This window comes from Metopolophium dirhodum, chromosome 1 (assembly GCF_019925205.1).
Source record: "Metopolophium dirhodum isolate CAU chromosome 1, ASM1992520v1, whole genome shotgun sequence".
Classification (NCBI taxonomy): domain Eukaryota; kingdom Metazoa; phylum Arthropoda; class Insecta; order Hemiptera; family Aphididae; genus Metopolophium; species Metopolophium dirhodum.
This window is the reverse complement of record NC_083560.1, coordinates 36,007,510-36,026,185: the sequence shown is the minus strand read 5'-3', so window position 1 is coordinate 36,026,185 and position 18,676 is coordinate 36,007,510. Positions and strand designations below refer to the sequence as shown.

At 27.8% G+C, this 18,676-nt stretch overlaps 1 protein-coding gene and 1 long non-coding RNA gene across 7 annotated transcripts; one reads left to right on the top strand and one right to left on the bottom strand.

Annotated features, from left to right (window-relative positions):
- Positions 1-4,230: 4,230 nt before the first annotated feature.
- On the bottom strand, positions 4,231-7,183 carry LOC132937432 (uncharacterized). Its single transcript, XM_061004251.1, has 8 exons — positions 7,050-7,183; positions 6,763-6,966; positions 6,607-6,678; positions 6,102-6,233; positions 5,920-6,015; positions 4,702-4,949; positions 4,481-4,549; positions 4,231-4,343 (listed from the first exon to the last, which is right to left on the bottom strand). Exons 2-7 carry the CDS (start codon positions 6,833-6,835, stop codon positions 4,487-4,489), a joined length of 684 nt encoding a protein of 227 aa, XP_060860234.1. The 5' UTR covers positions 6,836-6,966; positions 7,050-7,183; the 3' UTR covers positions 4,231-4,343; positions 4,481-4,486.
- A 5,748-nt stretch (positions 7,184-12,931) lies between these two features.
- LOC132934749 (uncharacterized) lies at positions 12,932-18,331 on the top strand. 6 transcript variants are annotated; one of them, XR_009663074.1, is made up of 6 exons: positions 12,932-13,748; positions 13,822-14,007; positions 15,078-15,291; positions 16,536-16,727; positions 16,835-16,991; positions 17,575-18,331. It is a non-coding gene; the product is annotated as an uncharacterized LOC132934749 (long non-coding RNA). The 6 variants fall into 6 exon arrangements; XR_009663072.1 differs by lacking the exon at positions 16,835-16,991 and adding an exon at positions 14,504-14,564 and having other exon boundaries at positions 15,134-15,291; XR_009663070.1 differs by lacking the exon at positions 16,835-16,991 and adding an exon at positions 14,504-14,564.
- The last annotated feature ends 345 nt before the right edge of the window (positions 18,332-18,676 follow it).

Here is an 18,676-nt window from a genome sequence, read left to right as displayed (position 1 = left end):
AATAATATGTTTTTATTGTTTTAGACAATTCTAATAAAGCTGTGAAGAAAATATGTAAGATTTCAAAGTACAGATCTGATCTTTCGTCATCAGCTGAATAAATAAAATCCAAAAAACAACGAAAAATGTTGTATTTTAGTTTAGATTTTGGTAAATATTTAATTCATTATTTTAATTTTGTTTTATATTAAGAATAATATATTCAAGTCAGTATAGGAGGTATGCAAGGAACACTTTTTTTTTTTAATCGATATATGGGTAAACAATTATACATAATATATTTTGGCATTTGTCTGGATTTTTATTATAACTTATATTATAAAATGTTGTTAATAATATTTTCTAAACATCATTCATCTTATGTAAATACCATATGTATGTGGTATCTGTTTGAAGAGATAATGCGACCAAGTCAAAATTATATTTTAATTCAATTTTAAACACATTTTTTTAGAAGTGAAAAGAGTTTAATACTAGCTACACAACAAAAGGTATGCCTTCTTTTATATCTAGCAAATATTTAAATCAATAATTTCAATAAATTATGTTTTTTTTGTTTATTTTGAATTAGATACTAGTGACAAGGTGAAACTCGTTAAGTACTATACGTTGCACACGTTAAGAAAATGATTAGTTTGCCATCTAAAACTTGTTTTTTCCATACTAACTGGTCTTAACATGCACAAAGTATAGTGCTTATAAACATTGAACAAATGGTTGGTATCCATAAAAAATATATCCGGATACTTATGTTGAGATTTCACCTCCTGGTATCATTAATTTAAAAGTTTTATTTGTTAATAGTAAAACATTAAGAGGATGTTAGCGCAATATTTGTTTTCACTTGTAGACCTACGCGTAACATAGATAAAACGTTTTCACCTAAAATCGTTTTATTTTATGATTTTTGAGTAATCTTAGAGTAAAATTTACTATTACAACATTTATAGAGACTAGTATTTTTGAGGGTATGATATATCAATTTTATATTTTATTGTTATTTGACTTTGTATTCTAATGTTCTAATAAATTTTAAAATGTTGTACATTTAAATGATGTTTAAAAATTGTTTTGAGACAATATTTAAAAAATCGATATGTCATACCCTTAAAAAATTATTGTCTATCGTTTTCGTAATGAATGATTTTACTATAGGATTACTTAAAAACATAAAAAAATGATACTGCGTAAATGTAGTTTGTCTATGTCTAGAGAGAGAAAACAAAATATAGTGCGCTGACATCCTCTTAAACAATAAATTCTCATGTTTCTATAACATTTTAAAACATTTATAATTTTTAATTAAGTTCTTTTAACAGATGAAAAATATACAAGATTAATAAATTACTTAATAATAATGAAATATGATCTATAAATGAAAAATTAGATTTAGTTGTTCAAAAATATCAAGAAAGTTCTACGACACAAACTCTTAAAGAATTGAGTATTTACATATTATGTAATATTTATAGATTCAAACCTTGGAAAAAATAGATGATTTGGAAAACGATTTATCCAAAGACAAATATTTTAGAATCAGTTAGTATATAATATTAAAGAAATTCAATTTCAACTGAAACAGGTTTACCATTCACCATCTGTGGCTGGAAATTCAATAAAACTAACGGTTGAACGAATAATGGGTTTTATATTTACTCCTAAAATGTTATATAACTTTTCATATTATGGTATGGGAACAAAGAAATTTAATTTGAAAAATAGTTTGGTAATAAAATAATATTTGAAGTGAAACTTTATTATTACACCTGTAATTTTTATTTTTTGCAGTAGTTATGAGTATTTTTTTGTTATATACTAGTAATACTATTTTTGTATATCATAGATAATAAAATAATTTGTTTTATATATATGTGCATGTGTCTAAAGTACCTAGTTATGTATATCATAAAAGTGTACTCAGGTCTCAGGTCGTTGAATAATGGTGAATATAATTCCCAGTAAATGATAAACCATGTTAAGGGGCCTCATAACTGAGTGGTTTTTGTTTTTTTAAAAACTACTGTTTCTATAATTCCAACGATAAGTGTGTTTTAATACAATTTAGTACTTCCGACTAATACAATGACAAGACCAATTGCTGAATGTATAAGAAGTTGCCTATAATGTTCCTTAAAATCCAATAGTATAGATGCCCCTTAAGGGGATTATGCCAATTTTCAAAATTTTTCACAATTCTTTAAAATTTGAAATTTATATTTTATATGTTAGTTGCCACCTCAGTTTTAATACTTTTCCACTAATCACTAAATTCATATATTTACACCGTTCTACGGTAATAGTGGTATTGACTCAAAAGTACAACAACACTATGATAAAATTATGATACAAAATATATACTATATACACAATTATAATAATTAAATATTAATAATATAATAAATGCCATGTTTTCATCAAAAATTAAATCAACCTCCCGTAATGGTGTAATTTTAATAGTAAAATTAATACTTAACTATTAAGTAATTATTACTTTAATGGCAATATTAAAAATACATAATATTATCATGAAATATAATTGATATATGCTGACAGGAAATCTCCGCTCTGAATCTTTTTTGTATACAATAATACATCATTCAATTTAAATTTATTACATCAATTACAGTGACCCACACAAGACATACTGTACCTACAACAAGTACCAAGCGGTACTCACTTGCTCACTTTTTTAACTTCAAATAAAACAGGTGCAACAATATGTAAAAACATTTATATTACATATGAATAAAAAATGTAATTTATTTTGAAAAGTGTAAATTAATAAACTTAAACATAAGTCATTAGAACCTATGAATACAAAATTAATTAATTAATATTTAACCTGTTAAATTGTTATAAATAGGTATTAAAAAAATAACTAGAGGTAAATTTTACTTTTAAAAACATTATAAAAGAGTATATTATAATATATTTTGTAATCTGTAATATCAAATTATTGGAATTTATTCATTGGTTGATACTTGGTTATGACGGGTGATATTTTTATTTCAATAGGTACTCATACATTTTTTAGTACATATTTCTGACAATCTAATTGTTCTAATCTATTAGTACCTCTGATTGTAATTTAATGAAAGGGTCAGTCGTTTTTATGAGCATATTCAGTGTCGGCCTGGGTTTTTTTTTAGGGACTTATAAATTTTTTTATTTGCTTGGCATGTGCCTGGGGTATATAGGGAGTACCTAAGGATCACGTAAAGTATTTATCGATATATTTAACCGTACTTAATTTATCTTTACAGGGCCTAGATGCTAGCTTATTATAGTGTGAGTAGAAAACAATAGTAAGTGTCAAGTAATAAATAAGAGTAGGTTTTTTTGGGTTAATTGCGTTACTGCAAGTTAAGTTGGGTTTTATATCCCAGATAGCAAAAATATATTTTATTGAAATTTATAAAATATTATTTTTATAATGAAATGATTTTATAAACGTTTTTTTTTCCCCATATTTTTGATTTTAATAATATTAAAAAAATATCTATAAAATGTCAGTTGGCCACTGGATTATCATTAATATGTAATTTTAAAAATAATATGAATAAAATAATATTTTTATACCATCATAATATTATTTTTCTTTAATTATCATTATATGATTACTTTTTAAACATATTCATTAATTTAATACATAATATTTTAATATAATATATTAAATAATACAGTCTATAGGCAGATATTTGTATAGGTTAATAAAGGTTAATCAACCATAATATGACGCTAGTAAGGTAATGATTACTTATGTGTAAATACAAGCCCCTGACATCAAATTTTGGACCCATGTGACTTGTACTAAATGTTTTCACGGGCCCTGTACTAGAACTCTTAATAATAAAATACAACCCATTACAATGGATAAAATGTTAATGAAAATTAACTTGTCCCCATTTATTTTAAATTAAATTGTTAAATGAAAATGGAAAATTGGTGAGATACAATATACATGTATTAATTACAGCTTAATTTTATTACTTTTTAGCACAATTCTCCAATTATTCGCCCATTATAGTAAAATATTAAAATACTATATCATACCTACTGGCATAAAGTATACATTTAATAAAATATACTTTTTTCCAACCATTAGATTAGCTTATAGCAATCTAATTCATAAATACAAATATTATATAATATAATATAAAATTATATTACTAAAAAAATTGAACAAATCATTTGATGAGCAAATTAAATATTTTATTTTTAATAATAATTGTACAATTAAAGTTGATTTATGCAGAATTTGGCGCCAGCAATAAAAATTTTTAAAGGGGTTTCAACATCAATTGTGTTGCAATTTTTAAACTTCCTAATTTTATTTATTGATTCTGAAACATTCAAATATAATAAACAATAAACTTAAAATATAATTGATTGATTTATATGTAGGTATAATAGGATAAAAATTTAGAATAAACTTTGAGAAGAAATTTAATATAAAAGAATATGTTATCATCTTTCTTACCAAATATTAAGGAACAAGTGGCCAAGACTGAGAACACCTTTTTCTTTTTTTGCCCTTTGTAACTAAATTCTTTTAAACAAATTTAATAACACCACAAAAAATTATAAAGATAGTCCATTTAAAAACCCCAGTAAGTTTCACAAGTAAAAAGATTTAGAAACCTCTTAAATACAAGCCCTGCTTACATGTTAGTTATTATAATTATAATAAATAACTCTTACCATTTTCTTTTTTAACTGCATATCAAGTAATTTTTCTTCAAATATTGTAAGATCCTCTTCTGTTTTCAATGGTAAATTACAAAGTATGTGTTGTAATACATGATCAATGCCTTGCAATGTTGTTTCGTGAATTTCAAATATGTTTGTTTTATTTGTCATACATTTTTCAATATTTTCTATTCTTTCGGTCATAGTCTTTATTTCATACCATGTGTTTAATATGGTTCTATTTATCTTATTCAGTATGTCTGTTAACAAATTTTAATGATTTAAAAATATTATGCATTTAATTTTTGGATATTGGTTACAGTGGTGTAATTTCAGTTTTCAATAGGAGGGGGACAGCAAAAGATTTGACCAGCCCAAATAGGTAACTTAAAAAACCAAACATATTTTATAATTTAAATATTTTTTACTATAATCGTTGCAACCCATTTCACTAACTAAATAACAAAATCATTTGAAAATATAAGGTAGCAGATATTTCATAGAACAATAAATTGTACATAGAAATTAAAACTATGTAAACTAATTTTATTTTATCTTTATTGCTTGCTTACTGGTTTAAATTCTTTTTGTTTTATTAGAAATTGTTTATGAATCTTGAGCTATTTTCACTTACTTTATTATTTATATTAAAAATGAGATGGAAACACATAGAAAAATTTATTTTAATATAGGTACTAAACTAAATTGAATACAATAGAGAATAGTGCACAGTACACAAGTGTCACAAAATTAACTACAGTTTGAAATCAATGATAAATATTAGAGTAACGATCGGTTGTTTATAGAAGTAGTATTCATTTTATATTTTTGGAAATAAAGCTATATGGGAGTATGATCTTTAATTATTTTTATTGTTGTATATACAACAATTGAACAATTTAATATATCCTTTAATTCTTTTCCTTCATAAACACACACACACCACTTCCATGCACGTCCCCGCATGCGTTTAAATATAAATATATTCCAACTATTAATATATTATTAATTACAAAATTTATCATTGTGACAATAATTTCTTAGTTCTCAAAAAATAGGCAAGTTTTTGCACTAATAAAATATAATAATCATTAAATGGAAACAACCGGACACTGGCCCATCGGGCTGCTATTAAAAGTAGACAGGGGCAAATGCCACCTTGCTGCCACCCTGCCCCCAAATGACGCCACTGAATTAATTACTTAACTGTAAATTGCATACTATACATACCTAATGCTGAGTTGTCAGTTGTTGTAGCATTGGTCATAGAGACTTTAAAGGGCAACGAGGATGTATAAATAACTTCTTCAATTGTATTAACTGCATCTGAAAAAAGGATAATGACATAATTATTAGAAGTTTTTTATTTTTAAAAATCATTTTTATAAAAGCATATTATATAATATACATACTTAATACTTCGACCGCTGGTATTAATTCTGGGCTCAAAGATCGATCTTTGAAATCTAGTTTTCTCTTCACTGATTGGTTGCTCGGCGATAATATTTTATCAATAATCATGTTATTCCTAGAAGGTGGAGTATCTATAAAGAACAATAATTATATACTGATTAAAAATAAAAAATAAATAAATATAATACTGATTTTGTAAAAATAATAATCAAATGTTATTATTTGTTTTTTTTCAAATAATAATATAGTTTGTTTTTACTACTGATTATTTGATAGATTAAGTAATATTAATTACTGATTAACATTTCAAATCACCATAACCCCCCTATCTTATATGCCCATTACAATGGACCTTCGAATACAAAGTTAAATAAATTAAAAACTACTCTCACAAATTTTTTTTTAACTCATGTAAAATAAAATAATTTCACTGATGTATTCTATTAAGTGCGCCTATAAACAAACTAAATAATAGATGCAGTGTACTGATAATAATTTCCATACCAATTTGTGTGTTATCTAGATTATTGAACTCATCATCACAATTAGTATTCTCTACAATGTCCATGCATGACCCTAAAAATCAAACAATAATTTTAATAAGTACCTACTACCTATTATAATAGGCAATTATATATTATTTTTATTTTTCACAATTACCTAGACTATCAATGGAATTTGGACTCCATGCTGGTAGTTTATTAATTGCTTTATTTTTTTGAATTTTCTCCATTTTATAATGTTCTCTTTTTGTTTACTTCTTCTGCCTAGTTCTGATTTCATCATTTGTTTCATATGATGAAGATGAAACGTTAGAAGTATTTTCAGACCTTTTTGCTCGGACACTAGCCTGAAAATAATCATCTGAAAAATATAAATATATTTTATTAACATAATAGGCAATAGCAATAATATGTATGCTTTAGTATTATATATTATAATATTACCTAAGTCCTTGCACATTTTTTTTTTAATTGATAAATACTGAAAATCATAGTTATTTGGTACTAGTCTTTGTTTAATAAACTGTTTTGCATTTTTTTTCGGCCTAGCAGATTTGTTATCTTTGACCCAAAATGATGGCACAACTTCAACAGTATTATCTTTAGAAAAATTCACAACTGACCACATGTTTAACTGAAATATAACAAATACTAAAATAACAAAACTGCCACATTTTAAATAATTTTAAATTTATTAATTAAATTGTTTAAATAGGTGTTAATTAATTAATATAGGTACTATAATCTAAATTAACATACAACCAATATTAATGATAAATATAATTAACAATCTTTATATTTGGTAACTAATAACTAACTTCTGATATAAAATATTAATAACTATTAACTATACATTACAGGAAGTATGAATTAATGGTAAGGCTATTAACGCATTACTGTCAGAATGAATTAAAATCATTTTTTTTTTAATCTCATTTATAGGATAGCATGACTAGAGTTCATGACTTAATGTATTAACATTATAAATATCTAATTCTGAAGATTTGATTGGCTTATCAAATAAAATGTCTTTGTTTTGAAATTTTTTACAAATTAAAAATATTGCATCATCTTTATCTTTAACTATATTGAAGACTTTTATTGTCACCATTACATGTTAAAAGACAACTATCAGCTTCTGTATTTAATTTGATACTAAATGTTTTCATTTTTAAGGTAGTATACTGGAATCCTTGTATATTTTGAATCAATGGTCCATGTTTATGAAATCCAGAAAAAGTAAACATGGGTGTTTCTTTTTGAGAATTTAATTTCAATAAACTTATTTCATTACTTCTTTTAACAACTTGTATAAGTGGCCTGTCTGGCTTCCGTATCATGTTCTTTAGAGTACTCATGTAGTTCTCGAATGGAAATGTAGAACAATTGTCCAATGGACCGAATTTAATATAGTCATCACAGATATGGGTTAATCCATGAACGTTGTGCGATATTAGATGCCGACCATACAAAATTTCAAAGGTTTTAACAAAATTGTCCAACAGCTTCCTAGCAATATTAATATGTTGTGCATAGTCCGGGCTCAATAATATTGTCATTGCTAAACTTAAATCAAAAAAGTGTTTCCAGTGTTCCTTTAATACAACAGACTTGATAGCAGAAGAACCCAAATACCATAAAAATGTACGAAATTCAGTAGCTTTCCAGTTTTTTATATGAGACAAACTTCTTGGTTTTCTATTGATTTCGCAAGGTATACTGACTCTTAGACCTATCAATATTGTAGATATTTGTTCTATTTTCCAAGATGGATAACGTATAGGCACTGGGCCTTTAATCCACAAATACATAACTTTTCTAACCACACCAAGGCATACTTAATGTTGATAATCCAATTTTGTGTTATACATTATCTATATAATAGTAGCCTACCTAGATTAGACTTAAGCCAGATTCGACTATACGAGGTGTTCAAAAAGTTTATTAAAACGCTGGTCGGTCACTGTCTCCCCTAGTCCCCCGTGTCATATTACTTACCTATAAATGTACTATGTACATACCTACTTCAATAATGTTTTTTATAGGTATAATATTATATATTTATAAGTTATCAAGATGCTTGTTTAAGGTATTATTTTATTAATATAATATCATTGATTTAAATTAATTAAATTTTACAATACTATACTATTACCTACCTACATTATATTTACAAGTTGTAGTAACATTAGATTTAAACCGACAAAGTTAATACCGAGGTTAATACACAAGCAATATTGTAGTGAAAGTAAGGAGACCAACCACAATAATTATTAATTTATATAATTGTGCATAGTCGCATAAATACATTTTTAAATACTAGAAATAGGTAATAAGAGAGTAATAATGATAAATAAATGAAAATTTAGCACACAGGCCCAAAACTATTTACAATTAATACAGATTAATACATTGAATTAACAATATGAAGAATATAAAATATAATACCACTTCGTTTATATTATTATAATAATATAACCTATTAATTTTATATTGTTCTAGAATCTAGGTATTAGTTCTGATTCATGAAGACAGAGAGTTTTAATAGGAAGAGAGTTTTAGTAGGAAGTTACAATTTATAATATTAATAACAATAATGAGCACGATAATTATTATTAATAATGTAGTTAGTTAGGTACCTACTTACCGAAAATGCTCCTATACAACTGTGAACTTTACTGAAGTAGGTACATCAACACGTGCGTCGTAGATAGGTAGATATAAAAAAATAGATAGAATAGAAATTCAAAAACCGACGGCACAATACAATTTAGAATTTAACAATTTATTATAATTCAATATTCATACACATTACAGTATTACACCATTACACAGGGACAGCAGAATAGAGTATCTTACTATATAGTTAAAAACTACAACAAGGCTACCAAAGACTAAAAGTTCTATACCCATTGATTAACCGTCAAACTGCATTAAGCTGGAGATACTCTCTTATGCTATATAAGCAAATACTACGACCATTACTTCTTTACGCATCCCCTGTGTGGGGAAATTGTGCAAAAACCCACATACATAAAATACAAATCTTTCAATCAAAAGTTCTGAGAACCATTTCTAATGCCCCATGGTTTGTACGCAACGATGCACTTCATCAAGACTTCCAGCTACCCACAATAGTTGAGTTCATAAAAAAATCAGCAATCAACTTCTTCGGCCACATCAACTCTGCTCACAGTGCGAAGTATTACAAGCTAAGTGTCCCTCCTTCTGTACGCCGACTCAAGCGCGGACGTCCCCACGACTTGTTGCAATAACGCCTATAACTAGTTTATTTAATTTAATTTAATTTAATAAGAAATTTAATATTATAATATTATTATTATACTACATATATGTAGCCGTTTGTATCTTATATCACCAATGTATTTTTAATTGTTATTTATTTTCTAAATGTTAAAAAAAAAAAAAATTATGTTATTAACAATAAGTTAAGATGACATTCGTCAGTAAAACTTTATGAATAATAAAAATAAAAAAAAAAAAAAACTATATAGTTAGTCGTAACTGTAGTCTGTACGTATGACGTGTGTATCGTGTAAGTACTATGTCGTGTGGGTGTTTGAGTGTGTGGATGGCAGTGCGGCGTACGGTGGGGGCATACAGTCGTTGTATGGTTTTCCCCGAAAATTAACTGATCAACAACAACAGATTCCTATATTTAATATTTATATCAGAAATCATAATAATATACTGAACAATATAATAATAATATATTGTATATTAATCTGTCATTGGATTGTATTGGAATATAATAATATTATAATTTGTACTTCATGGCTAATACAATCTACAATTAATAATATAATAGCCAGTAGGTACCTATTTAATAATAATATATTGATACATTTGCATAAAACAAATGTAGTACAAATCGCTTTAAGTCTCAACCTAGTTAATTGTATATTATTTTAGTCACACACACACACACCTTTGATACACTTTGACAAAATAATGTTTTAAGTTACACTTGTAGTCACTAGTCGGGTTATACAATGCAGCAATGCAGCTAGTATAATACCTATATACAATATTATGCACTAGTGTGTCTGAAATTCTGAACACTATTCTGATGCCACTGGCCAGATATTGACGTAGGTACTGTTGTACTCTGTACTAAGTCGGAGCCGTAAATATGCCTCTATCTATATTCTATGCATAAAAGACCGGCTACGACTTCCTAGGCGATCATGAACAAGTCGCACGCTGTTGTACCGATTTAAATAACATAATGATAATAATATAATAAAATTAAGAATATTATTTCATTATTTCATTTATGATGTCTTATTATTAATATATTCAAAATATAATTTAAACAATTCATATTTATCATCATAATGATAATATATCCAGATTATTATTTCATTATTTTATTAATGATGACTTATTATTAATATATTCAAAATATTATTTAAACAATTCATATTTAATAACATAATGATAATATATCCAGAATATTATTTCATTAATGATATCATATTATTAGTATTTTCATAATATTATTTTACCAAATAATTACTTGATTTTATTTTAATATTTTTTCTAAAATATTATTTTTTTAACGAAGATATGATATTAATAAAATATTATCATTACGAAAATGCTATCTGGGATCTCTCCTTAAAAACAATGGGTTCAGACGAGGCCACGAGGAACCTAATTTTGATAAATTTGAGTTATATATTATCTCGAATAATACGTATCTCGAAGTGTATTTTTATCCCCCTTCAACTTTGAGTTATCGCGACTCGACTGTATAATACAATGACGAAGATTGGACATTTACTTTGAAAGTTTACTTGAATAATAATATTATGCTTATAACTTATGGAATATGGATTTGTCTTCAAAGTTAAAATTCTATAGGTAATATAAATATAAATTTGGTTTTCGTAATTTGGTTTCCGTGTAATTAATAATTATTATTTATTAATAATATTTATTATTTTGCAGTTTCAAATATTTCAATAATTTAATAATATATTATTAAACGAATGATTCCCGTCCCCTCGTCAGGCTTCGCGCTAATATTATACGAAGTGATTTTTTAAGCATGCTCTCTCAATTGTTTTCTTCAATTATACATATAATATTCAAATTTTGAGTTTTGGAATTTTTAAATACACTTGAAGATTTTTGAATACTTGAGATTTTTTAAACAATTTTAAGACGATGTTGTTATAGAATACAAAATTCTGTTTTCAAATATGAATCCTCTATTTTTACTTTTAGTAATTATTATTCAGCAGATATTGTGTTTTGAGAATTTTGATGCATCTAAATCGAAATTTGAACTTGTAGTTTTTGAGTAATACAACTTTGTGTACTAAGGATAATAAGTATATGGAAATTGGTTAAGTAGATTTAGGGGCTTAGATGATTTGAAAATGTTAGTAATTATTACTAATTACCATTGATCTATCAAGATAAATAGGTAATTTGTAAAAATTATCTAAGTATAGGTACTGATTAGTGAATAGGTACATCTAATATTACTAATAGTATTTTATTATAAAACCATATTTAAGGATTATTATCCTTAGTATAAACATTTTAATAATTCAGCAACTACTTATTAGAATTTTGATTTAGATACATCTACATTTACAAAAACATCATCTGCTTAATAATTTGCAGTAAAAAAGAAGGTTCTCGTTTGAAAAATATAAATTTTTATAGCTACAGAACACTCTTTAATAGTAGTACAAAAAATATAAAGAATTTGAAAATATGATCTTTAGGTATACTTAAAAATTCTAAAAATCAGAATTTGAATAAATGTATTTTTAAAGGAAAAAAGGTGATGAGCATTTTTTTACCAAAATATCAATTAAAATTTGTATTTCATTATTGGGCCCTTTAAAAAAACTGATCCATGGGCCTTTGATGTGCCAGGCCGACACTGAGCATACTTCAAACAATCTATATGGCCTAGTCTTGGCACCCATTATACTTTTATATATTTGACAAGATTGTGCCACAGTAGGTATAAAGAGTAATAATAGTAATAATATTGATATTCTTTATACTGTTGTTGTACTGCGGCGAAATTAGGAATTTGTCTTTAAGGTGGTCGAAGGATGGGTGGGTATGTACATTTTTTACGCATAGTCTAACATGTTTTATGTGACACATAAATTGCCTATGCATACGGTAATCAGTAGAGTGTATAGCGTAATATATCATAATAATTTTCGAGCGTAATATTACGTTATGTATATCGCCATTTATTCTTATCTATATTATTTTGGAATATGACAGAATATGATACGGAGCCTTATCATCACTTTGCTCCAGCCGCCAGTTTTCCATTCGCAACGCGAATTATTTTATCTCGTATTTATTCGGTGAGTTTTACTGTATAATATGGCTTCTGTGACAATTAAATTTACGTTCTTTGCAAATTGCAACAAATAATAATTTTCTCGTGACGCCTAACGCCGTGTCCTACGTGAATCCGACAAATGCGACTAAAAACGAAACAATTTCGTCACATCAGTCGCATCGTATTGCGACGGAACAGCATGGCCAGAATAGAAATCGCCGGATTTACGTAGGACACGGTGTAAGTCCGTCGACTCGCTCCGCGACGGGAACGATGCTGCCGTTCGGCCGGTCATCATTATCTTTGCTCATCACGATCGACCGAGCCACACTTTCCGACCAACTTGCACCCCGTCTTCAAAGTGCGTTTTTTCATCCGACGACCGCCCAGTGCGTTAATTAGTAATTTTGACTTCCGACAGTCGTCTCACCGCTCTCGCCGCAATGACCTGGGGGGTCGTGTCCTCCCGCTCGCCATCCGCACACATCGCACGTACACCTACAGCTGGCTCATCGACGTACCCGCTACGCTCGCCGACCGCGTGCGCATAGAGCCACACCGACTCCCGTCGACCCGCTCACGAACGACAGTAACGTACGCAATAACCTGTATCGCCATGTCGCGCACCTTTTCGTATGGAACACAACAAACGGTTTTCGACGCAATCATTGTGTTATTTTATTCATTCTGTCATGACGTCGTGTAAACCTTCTGACGCAAGAGTCAGATCTCAAACGTATTTGTGTTAGTGTGGATGTTGTACGTTCCCTAGTTCGCCGGAACCTCCATTATCACTGGTATATTCACCTATAAATTTCCAATATATAACATTTTATAGTCGTACAATTTTTTTTTTATCCTTGCTAATAGGTAGTTCATTTTATTGGACTTTAATACTTTATAGCGAACTGGAGTACTTTAGTCTGAAACCATAGTCCGTTGCATGTGTCTGCAACTGCAACTGAAAATTGAAATACCTTTACAAAACACTGTGTGTGGATTGCTTTGAGTTTTGACGCCACCTGTGGATCATCATCATCCCATTGTTGTTGTATAGTGAGTATAATAAGTAGTCTGTAGGTACGTATTCTATTAGGCTAAATACATTGGTATAATCTCAACTTTCTATAATTATCGTACAGTCTGCGCAGGAATGTTTTTATTATTAGTTATTACCATGTTTATGTTAAATTATTATGACGGAATCATGTCTGCGTTTTGTGGTGAACAATGCCAAGACAGTGTGACGTAGCACAGATGCATACACGCAAGTCGTGAACATAAGTACCAGTCTAGAGAATCTCATAATATATAGGTTCTCTAGAAAGTACCTAGGGTGTGGCTGTACTTTATATCATGTGGCATTTTGCTGCGGTTAAAGACAACTATTACCATACTTCCAATTAGATATATTTTTAATAAGCACAAACAACCAAGTTGCTATCGTAGGTCAATTATTTTATTTAATTCCTGTTTAGAAACTAACTACCAACCTATACCGAACACTGTTCTGATTGCTATATTTTGTTTGTTTTTTCTAAACACACCCCAGGACCAAAAACTGAATTATTAAAAACACAATAATACAACGCACAAATGCTCTTTTCAACTAGGTATGTAAATATATTAATATTTTATTTAGGAGAACGTAGTACCCATATCTGTTATCTCCGTCTTACATACATGCGATGTACCACGTTTCCGTTTACCAAATAGTGTACTGTCATTTTTTATATCAGAGTGAATTGACCTATTATCAAACTTTTAGGTAAAAACATTATTCATGTTCTCTCGTTGGTTTTTTTTTTATGATATTTTAATTTTGAAGTGAGTATGAGTTATGAGTATGTAAAATATTAATATTTGAAAGTGCTCATAATTTTCACTTAAATATTAAAATATTGTAAAAACCGACGAGAGTACACAGATAATACTCTTACCTAAAAGTTTGACGGTAGGTCAATTTCACTCTAATATCAAAACTGATAGCACACTATTGAAACTGGGAAATTAAAATTTTATATGTTAAATTTGTGTACGATTCAATATAATTTTATAATATAATGTACAACCTAATATTACCGCGTCCTACTATTTACTTATTATAATATAATTTGTTTTTGCAGTTAATTGTTAACAGTCTGGTCATAAGTTAATGAGGATCATTATATGTTGTCTTTAGGTATTCATAGTTTAAAATATTATCTACAAGTGATTTTTCAAATAGACATCACTGTGTATAATATTTTAAGCTATAACCTCATTACATTCATATATTCAGACAGTGAAGCACCAATATCATTTATTACAATGATCTTCAGAAGAAAATGCCGGTTTAAAGTAAATAATTTACAGTTAATAATATTATTGTGTATAAGAATTTGTTTCTTTTTTTAAGTCTAAATATTTCTATAAATGTTTATGTATGATATTTATATTAGAGCTTATTTATTTAATTTGTTGATCCATTATCACTACTATAAAATTTAACGGTTTACTGCATTTTGGTTTCTGGGAAAAGTAAAGATTCTTGATTATATTAGTTTAATAATGATGTTTAATGTTTAATTTGTGTATTGTCCTGTAGGAAGAAGGTTACCTACCCATTGTCGGTTTTTTTAGCAGTCCTATTTATTATTAGATCTGTTTTGTTTTGTAAGTTATCCTGAAGTCATATCATGATTAATTATAAAAAAATAGAAAAATTAAATAAAAACAAGTAAAGATTGTGAGGGTTAGTATGAAAATATTTATTTAATTTAAATTATACATAATTTATACATTTTTATTTACATAATCGTAAATATTTCCGTCACCGCGTGGTTGGGTATCCACATTTATTTTTGAATCATAAAATTCTTCGGCTGAGCGGCGTCCCTGTAAAGACACTGCGGCGCACACTTTGGGAACCGCTGATTCAAACTATAAAATATAAAAAACTTTTAAAACAATGTAGTGATGAAAATGAGCGCTTTCCCATTGCAGTTGATGCAAGTAGTTTTAAAAATACTTGAACAAATTTAGAAATTATTGGAAAAACATCAGGGTTTATATTGAAGTAGAGTTTAATAACATTAGTTTTCTAGAGTTCCGTCGGAGATAAAGTAGTGCACCGAGTATACCTCAAATCTAATTTGCCATTTAATTCAGTGCAATCATCAATAATTTCTCGGTATGTTTAAATTATTTTTTGAATTGATTCCTTATATCTTGGCATACCTGCCTTGGGTACAATGCAAAGAAAATTAATTTAAACACTTGTGTAGTAAAAACCTTTCATTCAATTGATCCGAATAACTATCCAAAAATGGATTAAAATATTGATGTTTTATAAAACTGTTGTGGACTTATATTACAACTATGTTGACGTTAATTTTGTCGTGTCAAGCTTTCAGGAATATCAAATTTTTTAAAAATAGATTCTACATTAGAAAATAATTTTTCAAATTCTGTAACACAATTTTCTTAAATACCTTCAATGTTTTTTTGAACAACAGATGCAGTTTTTAATGCAGTTTCTAGAAATTCTTTTTGAAGAAATCTACTAAGGGGAAAACTAATGGCCAATATTTTTTTTAATATAGATAAGGTGCTTGGAGAATTCAATTGTTTTATTGCCATTATAAGTTGATTTGCTGCACTTGAGGAAACTAGATCCATCCAATTTGAAATAGAATCCAAATCATGTACAATAACTGCCTGGAGTTCCTCAAACAATACTACTGCATCGTGACGTTGAACAAATCGAGTGGCACATGCTGTTTTTAGCTTAAAAGGTTATTACTGGAGTATATTTTTGATTTTTAAATAATAAGTTAGAAGTTACTACTACTTATAACTAATAAACTATAAATATATTTTCGGGATTTCTGACATTCCATAGGACAATATATCCTATATCCATGGGGCTATGCCAAACGGGTACCATCTGATCACACAGAAATACAACGTGTAGACCAGGTTATGGCCACAGCTATCAAACAGGCTACATCAAAAGTATACTATCAGAAATAGTGCAACTCTCTTATACTGAGCCGCCGGTACATAACATTGAATAAATATTAATACATTGGCGTCTAAGAGTAATACCAATGCCACCATACCTATTATTCTTTTTGGATTGTACACATTTTGTGGCATCGATACATTCTATATTTTCACTATATTTCACTGGTCATTACAAAAGGAAGTCACTATAAGCTCATGCAAAAAAAAAATACTATTTTTCATCCACAATTTATAGACTAGAGAGGCATCCGTGACACCCATTATTATTTTAGAAATGTATTAATCTTGTTAATACAAATTTACCAATACCAAATCCATCTACAAGATACATGAGAAATCATTACATTTGTGTACATGCCATACAAACCATAAATAATTACTGAATATAGTGTATTACTATGAGTAGTAAGAACATTTAAAAACACCCCTTGTCACCAACTGTGTTAATAAATAATCTATATAGGCCATACAGGCGATAATTAGAAATGTGTATAAAAATGGTGGAGATTTTATAAGAACCATAATATTTCTAAAATTTTAGTAACATGAATTTCTTATCAACCTATACACAGTATGTACTTATAAAAAATATAATGTACTTTTAACATTTTTTAGGAGCACCTGATGATTGGGCTAAAGGAGTTGCAAAAATTAAGTATTCTTACCCAGTAGATTTGAAAGATAGAGGAAAATATGGATTTTACCACCAACTGAAATTTTATCACTGGAAAAGAAGCATATGCAGCAGTATCAGCACTAACTAATCTAATAAGTTCAGAAAAGTATAATAATGTATACAATTATTAGCTTACCTTTAACTCAGCTGTACACTTTCATTTGTATAGCAAATATAATATTTAAATCATTTTTGTATTTTATATTTTACTAGTATTTAAGTTTATTTAATTTTAAAAATTAATCATTTTAAGTATGAAATTGATGTTGACGTTTTTTTACATAATTACTTTTTATGGAGAAATATGTTAATGTATTTTACAAATTATTTCTGTATTGCATTAACAAATGGTGAAGAATATAATATGTTGACAGTTGAGTGTGTCAATAACCAACCCCTACAACCAGTTAATAAACCGCATTCCAAGAAATCAGATGTCGACTGTACATACTAATATGTGTAATATATTGATTTGGTATATCATCTGTTTATAAACTGATGTTTAATATTGTAATATATTCATATATTATATTATGTAGGTCGTTATTAGTCAAAGTGAAGCGTAATTTGTATTATTTTGAGGTGAATGTTAACTACTGTCTACTGAATGTGTAAATCCTTCTATTTTAAAACCCATTACCTATTATTAGTGTATTGAAAATTTGAACATGTCTATTAATAAAATACATATTATGCTCCAATAGTTATTATTTTATAATATACTAAATGATATAATTTTAAAATGGTTTTTTTTTTTGTATGCAATTACATATGCATCAGATTCTGCCCCTGAATATTTTTCGGGTGGCCGCAGTAAATTTTACTTCCTTACAATCAGGGCCTTGCACCCGAATCATTTATTCGGGTTTCGGGTTTTGGGTGCTGGATGTATTTGGGTGTTCAAACACCCGAATAAAAAATTTAAACAAACATTTGGGTTTTTAAAACCGTTATTATTCGGGTTAATATTGGTTAATAGGGGTGCTGAGAAATCTGGATAAAACAGAACTTTTGATGACCCCCCCCCACCAAAAAAAAAAA

Excerpts from the sequence above, each read along its gene's own strand:
- LOC132937432 (XM_061004251.1), bottom strand. The coding sequence starts at position 6,835 with ATGGAGAAAATTCAAAAAAATAAAGCAATTAATAAACTACCAGCATGG. Across the intron at positions 6,016-6,101 it reads ACCAGCGGTCGAAGTATTAA|ATGCAGTTAATACAATTGAA; the intron begins GTATGTATATTA and ends TCCTTTTTTCAG. Across the intron at positions 4,550-4,701 it reads TGCAGTTAAAAAAGAAAATG|AATTTAGTTACAAAGGGCAA; the intron begins GTAAGAGTTATT and ends TTTGTTTAAAAG.